Raw genomic sequence first — 22,810 nt, 5'->3', positions numbered from 1 at the left:
CCTCATACTTTCTGTCACTTTTTCATCTTCCCAACACCCCACCTTATCCACATATGCTTTAGAAATCATTTCCATGGATTAACACGAAGTTATAGCCTTTTCGGTATCAAATTCATGAAAAAATGACATTTTTCGTCATCATCCCTCTCATCCTCGGTGCTCAACACCGAACACCTAAACCTGACCGAAGACATTGCCTTACCGAGAAGTTAAGCCATACCGAAGAGCTGCTGGAGGTCCTCTTATACGCAACCTCTGCTATCCACCGCATACCAAAGATTTTCTTTCGCAACCTCCCACTCTTTGCTGCCCGCCTCATCGTAATCAACTTCCGCCTACTCCTCGATATAACTTCCTTGTTCTTTGCATCCTTCACTCCTCTCTACCCAGTCTTCTCAATCAAACCAGACTTACCCTTCACCACATAGTCCTCGGTAGCCTTTCTTCCTTGCTCACCTTCACCGTAGCCTTTCCTCCCTCCTCAACCCTTATCCCCCCCCCCCCTTCTAAAAAAATTACATCTCCTTTTTTTCAACATTATTTTTTTTATTTAACACTCATTTAACCCATTTCAGTTATCATCAATTATCCTTAATTGCCATTTTTAGCCCTTTTTTTTCTTTTGCAAAAAACTAAACCCCAACAGGTACCATTTTTTTACACCAATTTTTTTTAAAACCATTTTTTTTATAAATACCATTTTTTTTAAACCAATTATTTTATAACATCAATTTTACCCAACCGCAACCCATGATCGGAAACACTTTTGCGAAGAATGATTTTTACAAGACTCGATTTATTGTCTCCGCAAAAGAGATTATTATTGGAGGTTTATTCAAGCTTCGATCATCATGATCTATTACTTCTTGCTGATTATATTTCAAAAATTTTATTATTCTTCTCATGAGGATTGCCCTTTAATCAAGGTCTTTCGACCAGCACTCCTTGGATCAGTGTGTTATGACCAGTTATCCTTCATACCATAGTCAGACATCATATTTTTCTTTGCAAGGCTTGCACTACAGTTGCGTCTGATAAAAAAATTTGCTTCGCAACCTTCGCTATACGGGATTTTTATGACTTGTCGCTCTTGATCTTCAGTTGACTAACCATGTGTCTTGAGCAAGTGGACTTTATTTATTGAAGACCACTTCAGGAGTTCTGACACCACAGTTTGGGTACATCAACATTTTTCAGCAGAGCAGAGATTTTTCACGCAGAGTTCTTATTTGTTACTTCGGTACTTGTTGAAACAGTTTTCAGTGACAAAATTAACCGGTTACTTATGACCAGAGAGTATTTATTTTACTCTCATTCTTGTGTTTTATTGAGACCCTTCATACATCTGGGGAGAGCATGCGAAGGTCTTGGTATCCGAAACTCTCCATATTGATTGATTTATTTATTTTTGATATCCTGACATTGGTTATCAAAAATAGGGAGAGAATATTATGAGCATCCGACTTACTGGTTATGTTTTTCTGAGTGTGGATTTTGAAGATATCTGGGAAAACGGAGATCATTATGTATTTGGCTTGCTAATTGATCTTGGCTTATCATCTATTTGTTTAGTCAAACCAACACCATGATGATAGTGTCGATTGAAGTTTGAAGTCCGATCCTAGCCTGTGGATCACTGCAACTTCTATTCCTTGATCCAGACTTATTTATTATTCCAACTCTACCACATGATGTTTTCATATTTTTAGCAGGTTATTCTTTTAAAGAATTTTGGGTGTGTTATGATTCGAGTACAAGAGATGTTTCAGACTTTTGAAGCCGAAGTGTGACTTGCTTATGGGACGTTTAGTTAAGAAGTTATTGTGATACACTTTTGAAGTTGATCAACTTGGTTTATTGATCACATCTATAGACTGAAATCTCACTCCTCAACGTCGGATATGATGGACTTTGTTGTTTAGAAGACTTTGACTATAGAGATTCATCGCCCAGTTTCATACATCACAGACAATTTAGAGTTTCAGAGACATTTCAATACTTGGTTCTCATTATGTTTCATTTTATTACCGTACTTGTTATTTGGTTACTATTTATTTTAGCCTTTTTAGCATTATATTTGCATCCCTCATTATTTGCGAGCATTTAGGGAGAGATTGTTGGAGAGATTCACCTCAGACTCGTGAGCTTTTAAAATGTTGTAGAGATTCGACAATGAGTAAGTGTCGAAGTTCTCTTGAGTCTTGATCATCAGAAAAATATTATTCCATTCCTTATTTAGTCCAAGTATGAAAGTAATTTTGTACTCGAGAGTAGTACGAACAACACCATACCTGGTGCACTTGTAGATGAGCTCATTGAATCGATCGTAATAGGCTTTGATAGATTCACTACGATAAGCATTAAGTTACCGAGCTTTTCGTTGTTCACTTATTCCCTTGGAAATTTTCCTTAAGCGTGTTCTGTATTTATTAAGTAGTCGTGTAGCCTCGAATGTAGTTATACACAACTGATGGCAAAACTCCATGTAACTCGCGAATATATCTCTTATCATTATCCTTCTGCTTGTTTGCTTGGACAATCGCATCTTCTGCTTCACCTACTCTATCAACTGCTTGAAGACGATCTGCGTGATATGGACCTTTTTGAATCAATCGCCACAAGTCCAAGTATATTAACATAGTTCATCATAGTGTTAACATTCAAATTCACCATTTTGAGTTAAAAGTGGATAAACTTGAAAAGAAAGAAATCAGATACAAAGCAATTGACTAACGATCACAGAATCATTAAATCATACGGATTGAACGAAGAATTACGTTTTCACTTGTGGAATGATTGAATCGAAATTGATTCAATAAAGATGAAAATGTGAACGAGATTCTTCAAATGATATGTGGATTCCTACTCTGATACCATTTGATAAGATGTCTAATCAATAGTAAATGAAAATCATAGTACAAATTGAACACACGATGTAAATAAGACCTTTGATTCAGCTCAAATATTTGGATTGGTACAAGACAGATATAGATATAGAAAGTAAAGTGAACGCTTTCGCAAAAGCTACCAACTGACTTATGTACCTACTCTAATTATAGAGTACTCAATCGATGAAAAATGTATACTAAGACTTCAACATTAATAGCAAATCTACAAAAGTACTTAGTAAAATACATATATATCGAAGTCATGAAGACCTTCGATATTTACAAAACATTCGCTACTAAGACCACTACATAAGATTCAATATATCACAACAAATAAGACTCTACACTTACACAAGTCTAGAAGGTACACCAAGAGATGGAGATAAGTTTTCTAGATGATCAATGGCTCCGCGAATCGTTCCTTTAACCTTTAAGTGACAAAAACATCATCAAGAAGCTCACAAGGAAAGAGGAGAGGCTAGGGTTTTGAAATGGGAGGATGGAGGCTGACGGAAATGAGCTAGCCCTAGAGTTAAGGTCTTTAAATATGCAGGAAATCCTAGAAAGCATGGGCTTGGGTTGCAGTAGCGGCCACGTTGTGACCATCCTCATGTCACATCATGGAGCTCACAAGAGATGCGTTCCATATAACTTATGCTATGTCGTGGGCACCCATGCACCACATCATGACTTAGGGTTTTTCTCCAAAAACCCTATTTTTGATCCCTTTAAGTCTTTACCTGATGCTTGGAGAAAACAGATGTTACATTGAATACTTTGAAACATTGACCACCTTGAATTTATACCGTCACATACATAAAAAAACAAATGAAAAAATTGGGTTATCTTTTTTAAGTTAACGAACGAAAGTTATTAAAGAAAATCATATTATGTATATTATGGGGGGATAAAAACGCGAAAGTTTAGAAAATAGAGATGGTAAGAGTGACACTTTGCAAACTTTAATGTTAAGGGTGTCAAAGTAACGTCTAAAAATTTAGACGGGTAGAAAATATAGTTTACAAAATAGATGAGTGAAAATCATATTATATATATACAAATGAGATAAATACGAAAAAATTAAAAAACGAAGGTGTAAAAGTGACATTTTAAAACGAATGTGTAAAAATGATATTTTAGAAAGTTGAAAATAAAGAAGGTGAAAGTAATATTTTAAAATGTAAGAAATAAAAAATATCATATTAAAAAATAAAGATTGTAAGTGATAGATTATACAAAAGAGTTAATGAACTAGAAAGACAACAAACTTTGGTCTTTGTTCACATTAAGGTAACTGTGTTTTTTTCGTACACATTTGACCATTGAACTTGTTTGACCTGTTAAAAATAAGGTAATATGGCTGGTAATTAGCGTTAACATTACCCTATTATGAACATGTCAAACAAGTTTACTGGTCAAATGTCTACGAAAAAAATATGGTTACCTAAATATGGACAAAAACCAAAGTTTCTTACCCATTTTGGTAATATTAAGTTTTTTATGTTAAGTGCAAGTAGTCATAAGACCCATTGATGTGATATGAAATTGGGTTGTCCGATCTTTGTGTATGAGGAGATGCTCGGGTCTTGGGACAACTCAGTTTAGGCCCAACTAGTTAGGGGCTAGGTTGTATACGCTTAAAGGGCTAGGTTGTATGTGCTTTAAAGACCTAGCAACACAGCCTAGCCCATGACTAACTCAGACTGAACTGGGTTAGACGAAGCCTAACCTAATTGTTCATTGACTGTCGGAGCCTGATCCCAGGGCACAGTCCCTGAGACGGTTCTTGTCAAATATTACCAAAACTGGTAAGAAACTTTCATTTTTTTTCTATATTTTGGTAAACATGTTTTTTTCGTACACATCTGATCAATAAACTTGTTTGACCTGTTCATAATTGGGTAATATTAACGTAATTACCAGTCATATTATCCTATTTTGAACAGGTCAAATAAGTTCAATGGTCAAATATAAACGAAAAAAACATGGTTACCTAAATGTGGACAAAGACCAAAGTTCGTTACCTTTTTAGGTTATTAACTTAACCCTATACAAAATTTGGGGTTCTATAATACTATTGGCCACTAGATTTCTCTCACAAATGAGAGTTTGCATTTTATATATATTTATAATAATTATACATTATGCTTTGCGTTAATAGTTGTACTAGCTGCAATAGATTTTGCGAGAGTTTGCATTTTATATATATTTATTTTTTATATATAATATATAACTGGAAAATACATAACAAGCGTATTTCTAGCAAGGTTTTACCCACAAACTCCTTATCCCAAATTGGTACCATTTATTTTACATCATTGGTTGACTTTTGGTGCGATGAAAGCTTGAAGAGTTCAGGCGAACCCAGTCTAGTAAGATTCACATAATCTTGTGGACCATGAGCTGGTAATCCAGCAATCAGAAGCCCGATCACTCTCCAACCTCGACAAGCAAAGGTTTCGCAGTACTCTGGTCCATTTTGATAATAAATGATGAAGCTCCTCAATAACTCCCATAATGCATTCGCAAACATGGGTATAAAAGCCAATATCGAGAAGTAGTTCTTGTTGGGTTCTTCAGCAAGCACCTACGTACACAAGTAAAGCGACCCATTAGCTTAAACGACATAACTGATCACACATTATGTGTTATATCGACATTAGGTTTACGAGAGGTTATTACTTGTCCCTTGTAGAAGCTGTTGTAATAATGGCAATCACCAAAATGTTTGAACAAACGATCAGAACTATCAAAGGGCACTCTAGGCACCAAATCATTGCAATACACAAACCTAAGGTACCTCGATCCATGATTTACCAACACCTCTTTCATGAATTCACCAAATCGTTTATCTCCCACCCTAGGTTGCCCAAATGTATACAACCCTTCAAGTTTCGATAGCAAATCAGTTTCCCCATGGTGTGCTAAAACCGCTGGAAATACAATCGTCAATGCTGCTCCCAAACTGTGTCCGGTTACCATGAACTTGGCGTTTGGGTTCTTTTCAAGACGTTCTTTAAGTTTTTTTCTGATCACGTAGTAAGCGTAGGGTTTTTGGTTGTCTATTTGAATGTCTTTCGACCACCCTAAGCTCTTTTGTAGCCCTAATGCTTTCAAGAAACCTGCATGGACCTTGCCAATACCGGGGAGATGGTACCATGAAAGATCAACGTCGGATGACCAATCTTTGGCATTGAAAGGTGATGTGCCTCTGAATGAAATACCTATGAGCTCAGATTCACCTGTCTTATCACTCCACATGAACCCTTGTGTCGTGTAATCCTCCTCATAATCTGAAACAAATTTAATCGATATAAATTCTTTTCAGTTACATGATCTTAATTACTTCATTTAGAACTCAATGAAAAAGGCTTTTTCAAGACTAATATATTACCATTCCAACAATCAAAGTACTCCAAAAACTCCATCTGCAATCACATCACTCATTTAATTAGCTTTAGTACTTTTGAACGACTTGCTTTTAACAATCATCAGAGGAAAATGACATTGAACTTGTTTATATATATACCTTCCAATGCTTCTCGACTGTCTCTTTGATGTAAGCTTGGTTTTCGTAGGCAGATTTAGCAGCCATAATGGCGAGTGCGCTAGAGTATCTCGGATCTTCGTGCTTAATTCTGCTGTCTAAATCCCTTCGTATGTCCCATAGCCCGATTGCTGTTAAGAACTCTGGGGACTCTTTATTAGGTAGCACCAGTTTTCCTATATAGATTACGTCAGTAGTATAATACAGATCAAAGAGATAGCTACATGTTTTTATTGTGTTTTATTCTTGAAACCAATTAAACAAACATCTTTCTAAATCCTAAATACGTAATTACTAAATAAAAAAAAATCATCTTCATTTTAGTGTCTCTATAATTTCAAAAACAACCCGGAACAATCAATAATTAAGTAACCATGAATTAGCAACGAAAGCAATACGACGAACTACCGACGGTCTGTTTGAAAAGACGACGCTTCTAGTTTGGAAATAGAGTTTTAGCTTTACCATAGGAATTGTAATTCGTCCTAAATACTTTACTATTTTGTCGCTAAAAATTTACAAATAAAAAGTCAGCCTTGAATGGTCCTTGTTTAGGCGTGAATTGAACTGATTAAATTCAAGCTGGTGACATATTTTGGTTTCTTTCGAACATGTAAAAGTGTTGTAAGTTTTTTTTTTTTTTTTTTTTTTTTTTTTTTTTTTTTTTTTTTTTAACTTCAACAAACAAATTAAAAAACCACTGCCCCACCTGCAGATGAATTTGACAGTAAAACACCCAACAATAATCTTTCCACATAATTAAATCGTGATATCCAACACTAATAATTAATGTAGATAAGAACGAAAATAATAATCCAAGATCTTTTAAATCATACGAAATCTAATAAAATAATAATTACACCTAATAAGATTTATTAATAATATACATGTGAATAAAAAATAGACCATGACTCAAGAGATTGTGGGTACCCTTTCACGTTTCTTTCAAGAACTTAAAATGAAAATATAGACGAATTGAATAAAGAACATAGATCGAATGAAACCTGATACGAGATTCAAAAGTAACATGAGAAATCCTCCATTGGCATCGGAAAAGTTGGGAAGAAACTCAATGGCCGAGCCTAGCCAACCTAAGGGTTTATCAACTAAATGAAGAACCTTTTGGGCTAGAATGGATATGAAGATAACGAACCGATCTCCAAAGCTTTCTTCAACAGTTCCATCTGGACAGTCTATGAATTTTCTATTACCAATATGTTTGGAGAATAAAAGCATCACCAGATCCCAAAATCCGACGTCTTTTGGACTTAGTAGTAGATAGTCTTTGCAAAATGACTTGTTGCATGTTGTCTTAGTGGTGAGCTCAGGAGCCATGGTGAATTATTGTTTGGGATTTACGTTGGGAGAAAGGTGAGGAAGTAGATGTGCAGGTGTACTCCGAATGTTTGGCTAGCTATTTATAGAAATGTGATGTTGATGGTTGTGGGTTATTTTAATTAAAACTTTTAATAGAAATACGTTTGGATCTTACCTACAAAAACTTGGTGAATACTCAATAAACGATTAAAATGCCAAGCAGTTGTTTTGGCGACATCTTAGTTTTCGTGGAATTATTATTATTATATTATAATATACTCGAATGGTGTCTTTGACTCTAATCGTGATAATTGAATGCCACATGCGAAGAATGTGAAAGGATTTTCAACAAACTTACCAATCCAAAATTCCAATTTTTGCACTCGAGTCTAACAAAAAAGTGAGCAAGTCACTTTCAAGTTTCAATGGTATAAATCAAGTTTAAAATGTAAAAAATACAAAATACCAAAAAGTAAAACTCGATATGTAACCGCAAATGAAAAGAATTAACATCCTCGCTCAATATGTTACAGCAAATGAAAAGATTTAACATCCTCGCGCGCACAAATGTAATTATGCAATAAAATTGTCATGCATAGAATTTAACTATTTTATAACATTGTTTCTATACTATTTGATAATTATTTTTTTGTACTTCTTTAACATTAATTAAACAATTTAATTATTATTAGAAAAAAAATTAAATTGTCGTTTAAAATTTATTTTATGGCATCAGAGACTGCATTATTATGTTTTTTATATCACCTTATATAATTTAAATATTTTTTAACATTAATTAAACAATTTATAATCATTATTAAAAAAAATTGAAATGTTACGAGAATTTCAAATGATTGTGTACTCTTAGAAAAAGGTGGACTTTCCTACAAAAAAAATTCTCAAGAGCAAAAATTTCTCACTACTTCCTACATATTACCTAGGAAGTTCTGCGGAAAGAGTGTTTCTGAGATTTCTTTTGAAATTCCTCAGTAACAAGTAGGAAATACTGAGAAATTCTTCGTTCTCAAAAGTCCGTCACAAGTTTCTACGCTTTTCCTAGGAAATAAATATATATTTAACATTCCTAGGTAGTTAATCAATAGTTTTTATTACCATTATATTATTATAAACAACTCATATCATTTTTTTCCCGAACATGCCAAAGAGGCTCACACTTACTTTAAAAGTATTTGGTTTAAATGGCTCCTAGGAAGTTTAGAACTTCCGAAGGATATCTAAGGAAATTCTCAGCAAACATATCAACCTTTTATTAATTGTCCTAGGATCCAAGTCATTAATTTGATACAAAAGAAAAAAAATTCTCTTAAAGTTAAGACTAGGACTAAATAGTGTTAATGAGAATCAATCAATGAATTTGTATATTAAAGTTGAAAATACTCAAAAGTATAATAAGATTTCAGGATATACCTTAGCAATTTTGGCAATATAAACAGATGATCAAATGAATAAATCAAGGAATAGATTGTTTTCTATTGAACAACAAAAAGTAAATATAGTAAATGCAAGAACGCAGTGAGTTGCGAGAAAATCCCTTAATCCCTTTAGATCTCCAGCATAAAACCTCGGGAGGTGATGAAATCACCTACACTAGAACTTATATTAAAATGAAATATGGTTACAAGTGCTAGCTGATCATAGAAATGATGTGAATGTGCTCAAGTGTCAAGAGAAGTAGATAAGAAGTAGTAGTAGAAGTGTGTTTTGTGTGTCGATCAGCTAGTTTTTATATACATACCAATAATAACTATAACCCTAATATTCTTGGGATTCTCCTTTATCTTTGCTTGACCTAGCTTTTACGAGGGTCTTCAATGTTTATCAGGCATTAACCGCTTGAGGTTTGGCTTGGTCCATTCCTTATTTGTCAAGCTTTGAGTTCATGCATAAGATTTCACATGAAACGCGACGACAGTGGAAGATATTGATTAAGTCCAAGATCTTGAGCTTACCCGGGATGTTAGTACAAGTTCAAGATATATAAATACTAAGTTAAAAATTATACCCACAAGAACACACTCTCTCCGATATCTCTTATCTTGTTATCTTCGTCTCTCTCTCTCTCTCTCTCTCTCTCTCTCTTTGTCTCTCTCACTATCTATCTCTCACACACACTCTCACTCTCTCTTCATTAGAGGAGGTTTGGTGCAACAATTGTTTTGAAACTCTATGTCACCATTCGTTCAACGTCCGACCACGAATCCGTTCTTTAATCTCTTCTTATGCGACTTCTCCGTCCTACTTGTCTCCGCCTTCATCCGCCAACTCCCTTGTCGCCTCCCTCTATCAGCTTCGTTACTTCCTTCCAACACTAGGTTTGATCATTCTATTTCTCCCTCTGTCCCTCTCCCTCTCTCTCTCTCTCTCTCTCTCTCTCTCTCTCTCTCTTTCTCTCTCTTTCTCTCTCTTTCTCTCTCTTTCAGGTATCAAACTATGTATATGAATAAAGTCATATGAATCAGAAATATAAATGCTTATTTTCAGTAGTTTTGAGTAATCAATTAGTACATGAATCAGAAAGTTAATTCCCACTTTTAGAGATTAAATATTTGAACACTGATGAGATGATCATTAACACTTTGTTGAGGTCTTTCACTCCATTTTTTTTCTTTTCATGTTGATGCGGTGTGAGGTGTGTAAGCTTGGACATTCATTTATCTTATTGTCTCTAAGAAGTATGAGAATGTTATTTGCAGAAAATTAAGAGTTTGGTTTAGTTTGGTTTTCCTTTTGGTTTCATTGCAAGCGAAATGGAGAATCTCTAACCTCGTAGCAAAGCAACCACCTAAAGTAGTTTGGCTGGCTAATGGGTAGTGAAAATTGAATCAAGGAATTATTTGCTAGTGAATGACTTAAGCTGGAATTTATGTTGCAACAACCAAGCAAAGAGTGGATTGCCTTTATGCTTGAAGTGTTATTGTTATATATGTTAGCCCAAACTTCATCCATGCAGTTTCATATATATAGTTTATGAAAATGTAAAGATTACCTCTTTGAGGTGTGTTTTCTTATAGCATTCAGGAATAAATTTTGTAGGAAAGATGCTCAAAAGAGTCTGTAGTGTAGGTTGTTAGTAATGAATTTGATCAAAAGACATAGGAGAAAAGAAGCATATGATACAGAAGGGAAAAATATTCATTTTTAACATTCAACTACTTATAATATGCTCTAGTACAAGCTAAAGTTGAAATAAATACTACAACGAATTCATCAAGTTGCAACAATGGTCTTCTTTCGTTTACATGGTATCATGTGTCATTATTTACATTCCACAACCACTAAACAGGAATGTACAAAAAATTGAATCCAATTCCATTCCATTTCAATTCTTTTGGTTTTGAAGAGCAGTCGACTTCTTGGTAGAGATGTTTCGTAACTTATACCAACATCAAGATTGGTCCATGCAACAAGCTTCCAATCCACCTAATGATTCTTAGATTATTGTTGTAAACACTAGTACCTTTTAAAACAATTATACTATTTTTGTGTTTAAACATATATATTATGTTTGTTTTTAAACAATTGTTTAGAAGTTGTGTTATAAGGGATAATATTTTGGATTTATGCTTATTGTATTTGTGTAAAAACTTAAAACAAAATTTGGTCATTTGTCTTATATTTTTTTCTACATTTTAGGGAAAGAAAATCTAGTATTTTTGTGTTGACCTATATATATATATATATATATATATATATATATATATATATATATATATATATATATATATATATATATATATATTAGATGCATATTTTCTCTGAAATGCCTAGGAAAACCTATTATAAAAGTGTCACTAAAAACTGTTGGGAAAATTGTCAAAATAAATACTTGCTAGGAAATTCCTCGGAAAAGTATTGTACAAGGAAATGTCTCACAAATATATTTCCTAGGAAATTCCTACGAAATAACAACAAAATTGGTATGCTGGAAAATTTTCGGGACTTCCGACAAAATAACTCTCCTTGGAAATGCCTCATCAATTTCTTCGAAAATTCCTCGTAAAACATTTACTAAGAGTCTTTTACCTACGCACATATTTTCCTCCGAATTTCATCGGAAAAGCCATTTTGTTAGGAATTTCTGATGAAATTGTCCCTCGGAAAAGTCACTTTTTTTAGTAGTATTGGTGAAAAGGAAAAATGTCTTTTTTACATTATAGCATGATATGATATGATACAAAAAAACTCAATTGTAAATTCTCTTTAACAATTTTTAGAAAAAAATAATTTCTAATGAAAATCCAAAACACTATATACTTCCAAAGAAAATAACGAGTCCGATTAAAGTATGGTTCTACTTTTAGTATTATTTAACCTAATTGTAATTAACATTTTTAGAAACAAATTTCAAATGAAAATCCAAAGCACATTACCAAAGAAAATCACGAGTCCGGTCCAAGCGTGGTTCTACTTTTAGTATTTTTTTAACTTAATTGTAATTTTTTATCCGATAACCAAGAATTCATATAATTTAGAATGATGCTTAGCATTTTTGAAACATTAAAATCCGAAATGTATTCCTTTAACAATCAAGAGAGAAATGAACACTTTTACATTTGTAGAAACTAGAAACTAACGAGAAAGTAAAAAAATGAAAATTAGTTATATAAAGCCCATAATATTGTTTTATCAGTTATGTGCATCAGTCTTTGCATAGTTATTAGGTTTTGGCATACCATCTAGAATTCTATCCATCTTAACTAGGCAATTCAAAGAAAAGTTGAGAGTTTTTTTGTAAAGACAAAACTGCAAATTTGGTCATTGTAGTTTGCAAAAATCTTTGGATGAGGTCCAAAAAGTTTTCAGGTTGCATGAAAGGGAAAAAAAGAAGTACCCCCCATCATAGTGAACCCCTCCTTCTCTTCCTTTATTCGCCGCAGGAAGAAATTCCAACTATGCTGCCTTCTAACGAGAGGACCGGAATCCAGTTCAAAATACAAAGTTTTATGTGGTTTTGGTCCTAAAAAGGTTGAAAGGACAATTTTGCCCTTTTCTTTTCTTTTTTTCATTTTTTAATACATTATTAATTTAGTTATTAAATAAAACGGGTCTACCCTGCCGCCTTTGTTCTCTCCCTCTCTTTCTCTCTCCCACCTTCTTCTTTTAACTGAATCTTCTTCTTCCTTTACCTACAAATCAGAGGAGACAATCACCAGATATATTCGTGTGAGAGCCATCACCTTTACACCACCCGTTATCCACCCCACTGACACCCTCCCTTGCTCTCTCACACACTACCTCTCTCATCACATACATCTAACTGAAGATCACATATCCTACTCTTCCACCAGTTGATTTTCCTATGTATCATTCCTGAAATGAATCCCCAAAATCGTTTGCATCCAAATATTATCTGTTCTCAGCAAAATCTAACAAAATTATGCTGCAAAAATTCGATTCAAGCATCATTATCCACTGAAACTCAGACAACACTTGGTTCAATCCCATCTTTAAATCAAATCTAAAATTATCCCATCACCATCCATTTAAAACTATCTATCCCCATCGACGAACATATCCGGTTCATCTAAATTAAAATCAAATTATCCCAAAATCCATATAACCATAAAGATTGACAACATATTTTAGGATAATTAACTTGGATTAAATCGAAGATAAAATTAAAATTAAAAATCAAACACACCAAATCGTGAATGAAGAACACAGATTGGAAAATCCCAAAAGTGTCGATAGTTAACTCATACAACCATAGGACACAAATCACTTCATGACAATAAGATTGTTAGCTTAATCGATTGGGCAGGTGAGATTAATTTTTCAATATCAACACAGAAAAGATGAACACAATGAAGGATGAAGAACAAAAACCCTAAAATCACCAAAAATGAATAGATTCTTCCTTAACACATAATTGATGAATAATAATTCCTTAACACATAAATTGATTAATAATAATGAAGATTTTTAGTTCAATGATTATAACAAAAGTAGAGAATATCCAAATTCTCTATGATGAATAAATTGAGTTAAACAGAGCAAAAAGGGAGCAAGATCTTGCGTATGCGTGTGTAGGTACGAGAGAGAGAGAGAGAGAGAGAGAGAGAGAGAGATGGGTGGGATATCATAATTTTTTTCACTAATATTAAAAAAATAAAAAATATGAAAAAAAATACAAAAAATAAATTTAAAGGGCAAAACAGTCAATTCAAATGCTCCATGGACTAAAATTACAGAAATTTCATAATTTTAGGACCAAAATCACGGAAAAACCTTGATTTTGGACCTTCCATGCAAGTTGAAAACTTTTTGGACACTATCCAAAGTTTTTTGAATACCACATGGACCAAATTTGTAGTTTTGTCTTTTGCAAATTATTTTTATTTTATGTGTAGAAATGGGTTACCCTACCAAGTGACAAAAACTTAGGAAGATTTACAACGTAGCGTGGTGTGTTTAAGGTTTCAATATTAACCCTAAATTAACATGATAACATATTCAATGTGTTATGAAAAAAATAAAAACATGTAATACAAAAAAATATCATCTTATAATCTATGTATCATTCTTTCAACAAACATTATATAAATATGAATTTGCGTATCGGATTGTGGATAATACTATTTTTGAACCGACTTTAGTTTGAAGTTGTGCAGGACCAGTCCTTCTATAGTAACATGTCCTTCTGTTGATTTTAGAACTATTGGGTCTTGTGCTCTGTTACCACAATGCTTATTGTAGACAACCTATTTTCTCGTAACATTCATTCTTCACGATCGTCATTTCTTACCCGTCTCTTTCTCTAGGTATGTTGTCTTCAAAATCGCACAATAATTTCCATCTTTCTGAGTTCTCTTGCTTTACTACATTTCACTTTGCACTTTTTTTGGGGTTTATGATCTAGTGTTTCATAAAGAAAACACAATGATGGTATCAAGGGTTTTGTACGATGACATGTGCCCCTCCACGACGACGAATCGACAACATTCTAATCAGATGCTCAACGAGTTGTTCTCCTCACCACCATTGTCTTCCAGTCAACTGCTATCCACCACCTTCGTTGAACCTTATACGGATGAATCATCTCCTATTACCGAATAAGGCATTTGTCCTTCTCTAAATCTGCCAAACTCGAGAGGTGGCATTCACCGCCAATTCTACCATCTTTTTTGGTGTCTCTTCCATCTCCGAGTGTATGAGGTTTTCCCTATGCACTACATTTTATTACGATGAGGATTTTTTTGGGCATCCTTTGCTAATTTATCAAAAATATCACACATCTAGGTACGTATGATAATTAATAACATAAATTGCAATTTAGGGTTCAGTAAGTACTTCCTGATTCAGAATGAGTTCTATCAGCAATAAGTGGTTCACAAATAAACTCGTATTTCATGAAAATCAAGTTTCATTTTGTTTTTATTTTACTTGTATCTCTTCTCTGCAACAATGCTGGTAAGTTATATCTTATCATATGATTTGTACGAGAAGAGCAAAGCAAACTATTCTGGGTATTCAATTGAGGGTTTAGCATCATACTTGCTTTGCAATAACTTCACCGGTTATCAACTAGATACCACCACTGTGTGGTTGATGTTGTGTTTTCCTTGGATTCATATGTTCTTAACTTCTTCTTCGTTATTAATACTTCTAACATTCACGTATTGCTTTAATTAATATTTTCTTTTTTCAATTTTTTCTTTTTCAGGTTGCAAGCCAAATATCACCATAAACCACACCAATAGAACTTTTTGTCATCATCTTTTCACTCTACAGTTATGTTAATAAAGATAATTCATTTCTTCAATATTTTTCTACACAAAGAATAATAGGGAATTTTCTGACAGGAAATAGAACATAACCTAAATGAGATATTGGATTTTATGTTTGTCTCTATGTGAAAGTACGTTGTTGTTTGACATTAGATGTAGGTGTGTACGTGTATGTATGTGAAAGGATGTTGACTATGGTTAACTATGCATATTTCTAAAATTCAGATTTAATCAATATTACACACATATAATAGACTAATAATAGCAGGGTCATTTTGGGTTGGTCTCATTATCCAAATAGCATAAGAAAATGGAGATAAATAAGTTGTTAATTTACTAAGGAGGTACTAAATTAATTAGACATTTTTTGGTAATTAATTAAAAGACTTGAATATTAACTAATTAAACGGATTAATTTGAATATTTTACAAGCCTCTAGATGTTATATGATGGATGATCTTGACATGTCCCTAGGGATAAGGTTGATTTGAATTAGATAAGGATATACCCTAGAGTTTGATTCATTTTAGGATTCTGTCTGCAACGTATAAATAGATGGATAAGGGTAATTCCTAAAGTTGCTTTTCCCTCATACAAGATCATCCAAACTCTCTCTCTCTCTCTCTCTCTCTCTCTCTCTCTCTCTCTCTCTCTCTCTCTCTCTCTCTCTCTCTCTCTCTCTCTCTCTCTCTCTCTCTCTCTCTCTCTCTCTCTCTCTGATGAAATCACAACCTCTCTTCTAAGGGTTGGTGATATTCGTATTAACCCTAGTTTTAGGTTTCCTCCTTTTGCTTTTGGTGCTGTGGGTCAGATTTCATTATTCCTTTTGCTTTTGGTGCTGTGGGTCAGATTTCATTAGATTGGTGCTACCTTGGATCCTTCATCCTTGCAATGAGCTGACACGCACAAGATGACAAACAACAATCCCGAGGTTAGTAACTCTTTCTTTTTGTTGATTATTTAAAGTATGTTGCTATAAATAGTAAAATCTAGATTCTAGGATATATATATATATATATATATATATATATATATATATATATATATGCACTTAGGTAAACTTGTTGATTGTTTCCGCTACCTTATGATGTGTACTTGATGCTAATAATCCCCAAAACATTCTCTTTTTTCGTTCATGTTATCTGACCGGGTTGGTTATCCAAGTTGGGAAGATTGTTTCCCTTAAGATGTGAGATGAGTTTGGCAACCTTCACCTTGACTACTTTATTTCATCTCCGGCTTTACCCTCCATATCTTCTTGACTATAATAATACTCTGTTGTATATTTAGGTTGGGTTGATGATGTTGTGGCTTACTCCTCCAATATTTGTGGGTTCCCATGAAAAAATATGCTTGTATTTTTTTAGTAGGCATAACAACTTTTACCTCGTGGAGGTGGGTAGAGTAGAGCCCATCTGGGATTGCAGGTATGAATATTTGGTATGGATGATTTCTTTTTCCTTGGGTTCTATTTCCCTTGGTCATTTTTCATCCTTTGGTTACTTTTTTTCGGGGCAATGATCTGGTTACATTCAATTACCTTGGGTAGTGTAGCCAGAATCCTCGCCATGCCATCATTAGATGATAATTTTATTAGAATGTTTATGGTGGATAATACCGCCCCGAATCCCGTTATCGGTGTCCTCCGTAAGATTTCCTTTTTTGACGGTGCATGAACGACCATGTATCCCATTGTGGCCTTCTTTTTCCTCTGGTTTTTTCATCTTCCAGTATGAGTGGAGTGATTCTATTTCCGAAGAAACTGATTAATCTTCCTGAAGAAGGTCTGAGTTCTTGTTTCCATTAGTAGGGTAGTTGCCTGAAGCAGTGATTGAAAATTATCTCATCTGTGTTGTCGTTGTTGACGTATACTCAATGGATTTTTGTGTATTTGATCTCTGCTTGTATTATATGGGGGTCATCTCCTCCCCCATTTGGTGGTGTAGGGTCGTTGGGTGATAACCGGGGTTCCTTCGTCATCCAGAACTACATTTTCCCCTTTTAGGATGTATATTTCTTTCCTGCGTGGTGATGGGTTCAGATTGCCAAGATCTCTAGGCCTTTAACTTTGTTTTTGTTTGTCATCTTAATTTCCTTTTTTGGGGTTTGTTTCTCCATGTTGTTCCGTGTTCTTAGGATTTTGGTGATTTTCTGTAAGTTGCCTTCTTAAATACATTCTTCTAGTTCTTCCTTTAGCACAACACACTCTGTTTTGTCATGCACACACTTCTTGAAGAACTCAAGTAATTTATATTATCGTGGGGGCGTGGGGCATGCCTATGAAATTTCTTGGTTTTCATTTATACTTGTCACTCTTTTTGATATACCTGTAGGACTTTGAGATTTTTTAGAGCTGAATATCAATCATATCACACTTCAATAGCATCATTTTAAAGATTATAAATTTGGTCTTGCACAATTTAAAATCTTTTTGTTATGCGAAAGAACTGTGAAAACATGTAATTAGCAAATATAACAAATCTTTTGTTCATATACATTTGTAAGTGTTTTTATATACCTATAGGATTCTATGATAATTTTTTAGATTTAAAATTAATATCAAACTTCGATAACAAAATTTTAATGAACATAAAATTCTGCTTGAACATTTTAAATGGGAGCTGATTCGTACACAACAACTTTTTACATCACACAACAATTTTTTATTAATAGACAATTTTACCCTTTCTTCAATTTTATATTTACCTCCTCATTCTTTACAACTTTTCCTCAATTGTACACTTTACCCCTCCCATTATATAAATATATTTCTACCTCTCTCTCATTCTCTTTCTTTCTCAAAATATATATATATATATATATATATATATATATATATATATATATATATATATATATATATATATATATATATTGCAAAATCATAAATGTACCATTTCTTTATTCTTTTCTACAGGCACTCATTCCTATCTATCATATATTTCTTCTCCTACGTGCCATATATTTATACTTACTAAAAATTGTCAATTTTATCATTTATTTTTGTTACAACCGTGGAATATAACTTGATAATAACTTTTAAAATCAAAGACTTAGCTATATAATCAAACTTTTTCCAATCAAATGTTATTAAACAACCGTTAAACCAAACAAGTATCCACATAAAAAAAATATATACTATGGTAGGCTTAAAAATAACATTTGAATCAAGCAACCATGTCAATAAAAAAAATACTATGATGAACTCAAAAAGGACCGTCAAAATCAAACGTATTTAATGGATATACATTTATTAGCGATAAGAACAAGTGATATTCAAATATTATGATGTATAGTTTTAGATAACATAATCCCTGTATTTTACTTTGTATTTGTTATTCATTATACTATATATACATCATATATACACGAGTACCTCATTGTGGGTAATCCTTATATGGTATCAGCTTTGGGTTACGATTCCTTCTCTTCACCCCCAATCATGACAGGCCGCTCCTCTTCTGATACTACTCACTCTCTCTTTCTCTCTCTCTCTCTCAACACAATACTTCACATAATCATTGTGAAACCTTCCCCCTCAAATTATCTGATATGGCGCAATCAACTCATCCCCCTTCTTGCCTACCAAAAACTCTCTGATCACATCCTTGGCACCCCTCCTGTCCCTGCCAAGACAATCGTCTCAACTGATGCTGCCACTCCTCCGGTTCCTAATCCGGCCTATGCCAAACGGGTTGAAGATGATCAGCGTGTGTTCCTAATCATTCACTCATCCTTGACTGAAACAGCCATGGCAGAAACTATTGGACTCGCCACTACCTCTGAAGTATGGCAGAGACTTGAGCGTTCCTATCGTCATGAATCTCATGAATGTATGCAAACCCTAAGAGACTCCCTTCGACGCCTAAAAAAGGGTAACTCTTCTGTCTCTGAATACAGCTCTAAGTTTCGATCATTTTGTGACCAGTTATCAGCAATCAGTCACCCTGTGGATGAACTTGACAAATCCCACTGGTTTCTTATTGGTCTTGGCTCCTCCTTTGAGCACTTTTCTGTCACTTATCGTGCAATTAAGCCTGCTTTAGCGTTCCTTGATCTTGTCTCTCAAGCAGAATCTCATGAACTGTTCTTGGCCTCACTTCAAGAATCACCACCTGTTGCTGCCTTTATAGCTCAACAACAACGATCTTCTCAATCATCTCGTGGTGGCTCTACTTATAGAGGCAGAGGTCGTGGCTCCAGTTCTGGTGGTAGGGGACGTGGCAGAAGACCACCATATTGTCAACTGTGTCGGACAAATGGTCACTATGCAAGTTACTGCCCTGACCTTGCATCCTTTGCTCGTAAATATAATGCCCCTGATGAAACTCTTGCTCAGGCTTTCCATGCTCAATGCCACGTCACCGATCGCTCTCCTGATTGGTATGTTGACTCAGGGGCTACATCGCACATGACGCCATCTACCACCCACTTGGACTCGTCTTCTCCTTATACCGGTCATGAACAAGTGATTTTCGGAAATGGTAAAGTCTCTCCTATTTATCACATTGGTACATCCAGTTTACCTTCCAATCTTGTGTTATCTAATGTTCTTGAGGTTCCCAATTTAACCAAGAATCTATTATCAATCAACAAACTAACCCAAGACTCACCAATTGATGTGTTATTCTCTAATCCCTTTTTTACTATTCAGAATCGCAAAACAAAGGCAATATTAGCAAAGGGTAGATGTGACAACGGGCTTTATGTACTCAAACACGGTCATCAAGGGTTCCTTGCAGCTTCAACTTCTTCCAAACTTCGTGCATCTCCAGAACTGTGGCATGCTAGATTAGGCCATGTTTCTTTTAATACCCTTTTTGTTTTAAATAAGACTGGTTGTTTGTCGTTGACTTCATTATTACCTAAACCTACGAGTTGTTCATCTTGTAAACTTGCCAAAAGCAAGCGTTTACCTTTTACTCTTTAATGATAAACGATTTTTAAATGTGCTTGATTTGGTTCATTGTGACTTATGGGGACCGGCACCAGTTCCCACAACAGATGGTTATTTATACTATTGCATATTTGTGGATGACTTCTCACGCTTCATTTGGTTTTATCCTTTGAAATCCAAATCAAATTTTTATCATGTGCTTGAAGCTTTTCTAGCCTTTGTTCAAACCCAATTCACTTGCAAGATGAAGAATTTTCAATCTGATGGTGGCACCGAATTCACAAACTTATGAGTGCGCACGTTATTAATGCAAAATGGCACTCACCATAGGATCTCTTGCCCTTACACACCAGAGCAAAATGCTCATGCTGAATGTAATCACCGTCACATTACAGAAACAGGTCTCGCCATGCTCTTCAACGCTCGGGCTCCTGCTCATTTTTGGGTTGATGCATTTAGTGCTGCTGTTTACACCATCAATCGTTTACCCACTCCACTACTTCAACACAAGTCACCATATCAACTACTATTCAATATATGACCAAATAATGCCATATTCCATCCTTTTGGTTGCTGAGTATTTCCCTATCTACGTAAGTATTCGTCTAATAAACTTGAACCCCGCAGTGCTCTATGCGTCTTTCTTGGATATGGTTCTCAATACAAGGGTTATATTTGATTCGATCCTTCCACAAATCGCATTTATATTACAAGGCATGCAGTGGTACTCCTTCTACATCAAACGATGCTGTTATGGTTTTTTCTGACTTTGATGAATCTACACCGCTGCACTCATCGTCCTCTATATTGCCAACCACACCACCACCTTCATCATCGTTATCACCATGCCGCATCTGCTTACACAATGACCATGGAGCGCCACCTGCTGCCCCTACGACTCCAAATGATCATGAGTTGCCTCTTGCATCTCTAACTACATCACCAACACCATCTCCTGATGTGCCACCAGTCACTCACCCCATGGTCACTCGCTCCCAAACAGGCACACCCAAACCAAGAAGAATCTTTGATTTGCTTGCTACTCAAATCTCGTCTCCATTGGTGCATTCTTTACTCATAATCAAGGAACCACGAGGATTCAAATCCGCTGCCAAAAATCCTCAATGGTTGTTAGCTATGGAAGAAGAGATGTCTGCTCTTCATTCCAATAATACTTGGGATCTTGTTCCACGACCTCCAAACACTAATGTAGTTGGCTCTAAGTGGATCTATCGCACCAAGTACAACTCCAATTGTTCCGTTCAACGTCTTAAGGCACGTTTGGTTGCTCAAGGGTTCACCCAGATTCTAGGCCTTGATTACACTCATACTTTTAGTCCTGTTGTTAAGGCCGCCACAGTTCGTATTTTTTAACCTTAGCTGTCATGCATCGATGGCCCTTGCATCAGTTAGACGTCAGTAATCCTTATAACGTTTAAATCAAATAAGTTGTTTTCACCATTTGCTTCATTACGTCTTTGTGAAGATTCTACCAACTCAAATCTTGAAGGATCTCGTGTCGTTGATGTTATTCCTCCTTTCTTTTTTGATTTTGGAGGTCTTCCTTTTGGTCGTTGAACCACCGGCTCAAAAAAGGCATCAGATTGGTTCAGAAGTTTAGTAATCAGCGAAAGTGCATGTTTTTTCTTGTTTAAGGGCCAGCTTTGGTACATTGAGCATAATTCATTAAGCAACTCATCAAGTCTACCAGTGTCTTCATCATGCAAATCATTTTGTAAATTTAGCGATAGTGTGTCAATCCTCCATTGCAGATAGATTAAATCCAACGGAAAAGTAGTTCATTGCCAATATTTTATCTTGTGAGCACATGGAAGACCCATGGTTGCCATATAGTGACCGGTGCAAGGAGTCATACTACCTAAAAATACAAAATAATTAATAAATGTTAGTAAATAATAAAGGTTAATAAACAATAAGAAAGGTAAATATTACCATCTTTCGTAAAACCATATTGCTTATATATCTCCTTCAAGGCAAAGTGAGATACGTGATAATGAAGTTCTCTAAATAATGGCATAGTGCCGTCGTGATGAACATGAATTTTCTCACTTGAGAGCTTTACTTTAATCTCATTAAATTCATGCTCAACTGCAAGACAAATTTTCTCTTTCACCTCCCTCAAATCTCCCATAGAAACTTGCAAATATTATTTAAGTTTAGCATGTGCACCTTCAACTCTTGATGGCGATCGATTGCCAAAGTGCAAGTACTTATCGGTCCAAGCACTAACAAACTTTTCTTTCCAAGGCAACCATACATTTTTTATGTACTCAATTGCGTCTTTCTTCTCTTTATGAATTGACGTAAATTCAAACCAGTTTTCCTCAAAAAGAGCTTCCGTTGTCGAATATACAACATTATTCCAGTCAGACATAAAAATATCGAACTCCTC

At 34.7% G+C, this 22,810-nt stretch overlaps 1 protein-coding gene across 1 annotated transcript; it reads right to left on the bottom strand.

Moving 5' to 3' along the window:
- Window positions 1-5,068: 5,068 nt before the first annotated feature.
- LOC145109200 (triacylglycerol lipase OBL1-like) lies at window positions 5,069-7,839 on the bottom strand. The gene is made up of 5 exons (XM_079046311.1): window positions 7,440-7,839; window positions 6,418-6,611; window positions 6,283-6,316; window positions 5,571-6,181; window positions 5,069-5,475 (listed from the first exon to the last, which is right to left on the bottom strand). Exons 1-5 carry the CDS (start codon window positions 7,768-7,770, stop codon window positions 5,194-5,196), a joined length of 1,452 nt encoding a protein of 483 aa, XP_078902437.1. The 5' UTR covers window positions 7,771-7,839; the 3' UTR covers window positions 5,069-5,193.
- Between the last annotated feature and the right edge of the window lie 14,971 nt (window positions 7,840-22,810).

Source organism: Lactuca virosa, chromosome 4 (assembly GCF_052849685.1).
Source record: "Lactuca virosa cultivar CGN04683 chromosome 4, Lactuca_virosa_CGN04683_v6, whole genome shotgun sequence".
NCBI lineage: Eukaryota > Viridiplantae > Streptophyta > Magnoliopsida > Asterales > Asteraceae > Lactuca > Lactuca virosa.
Note: the sequence above shows the minus strand (reverse complement) of the source record. Positions and strands in the feature narration are given on the sequence as shown.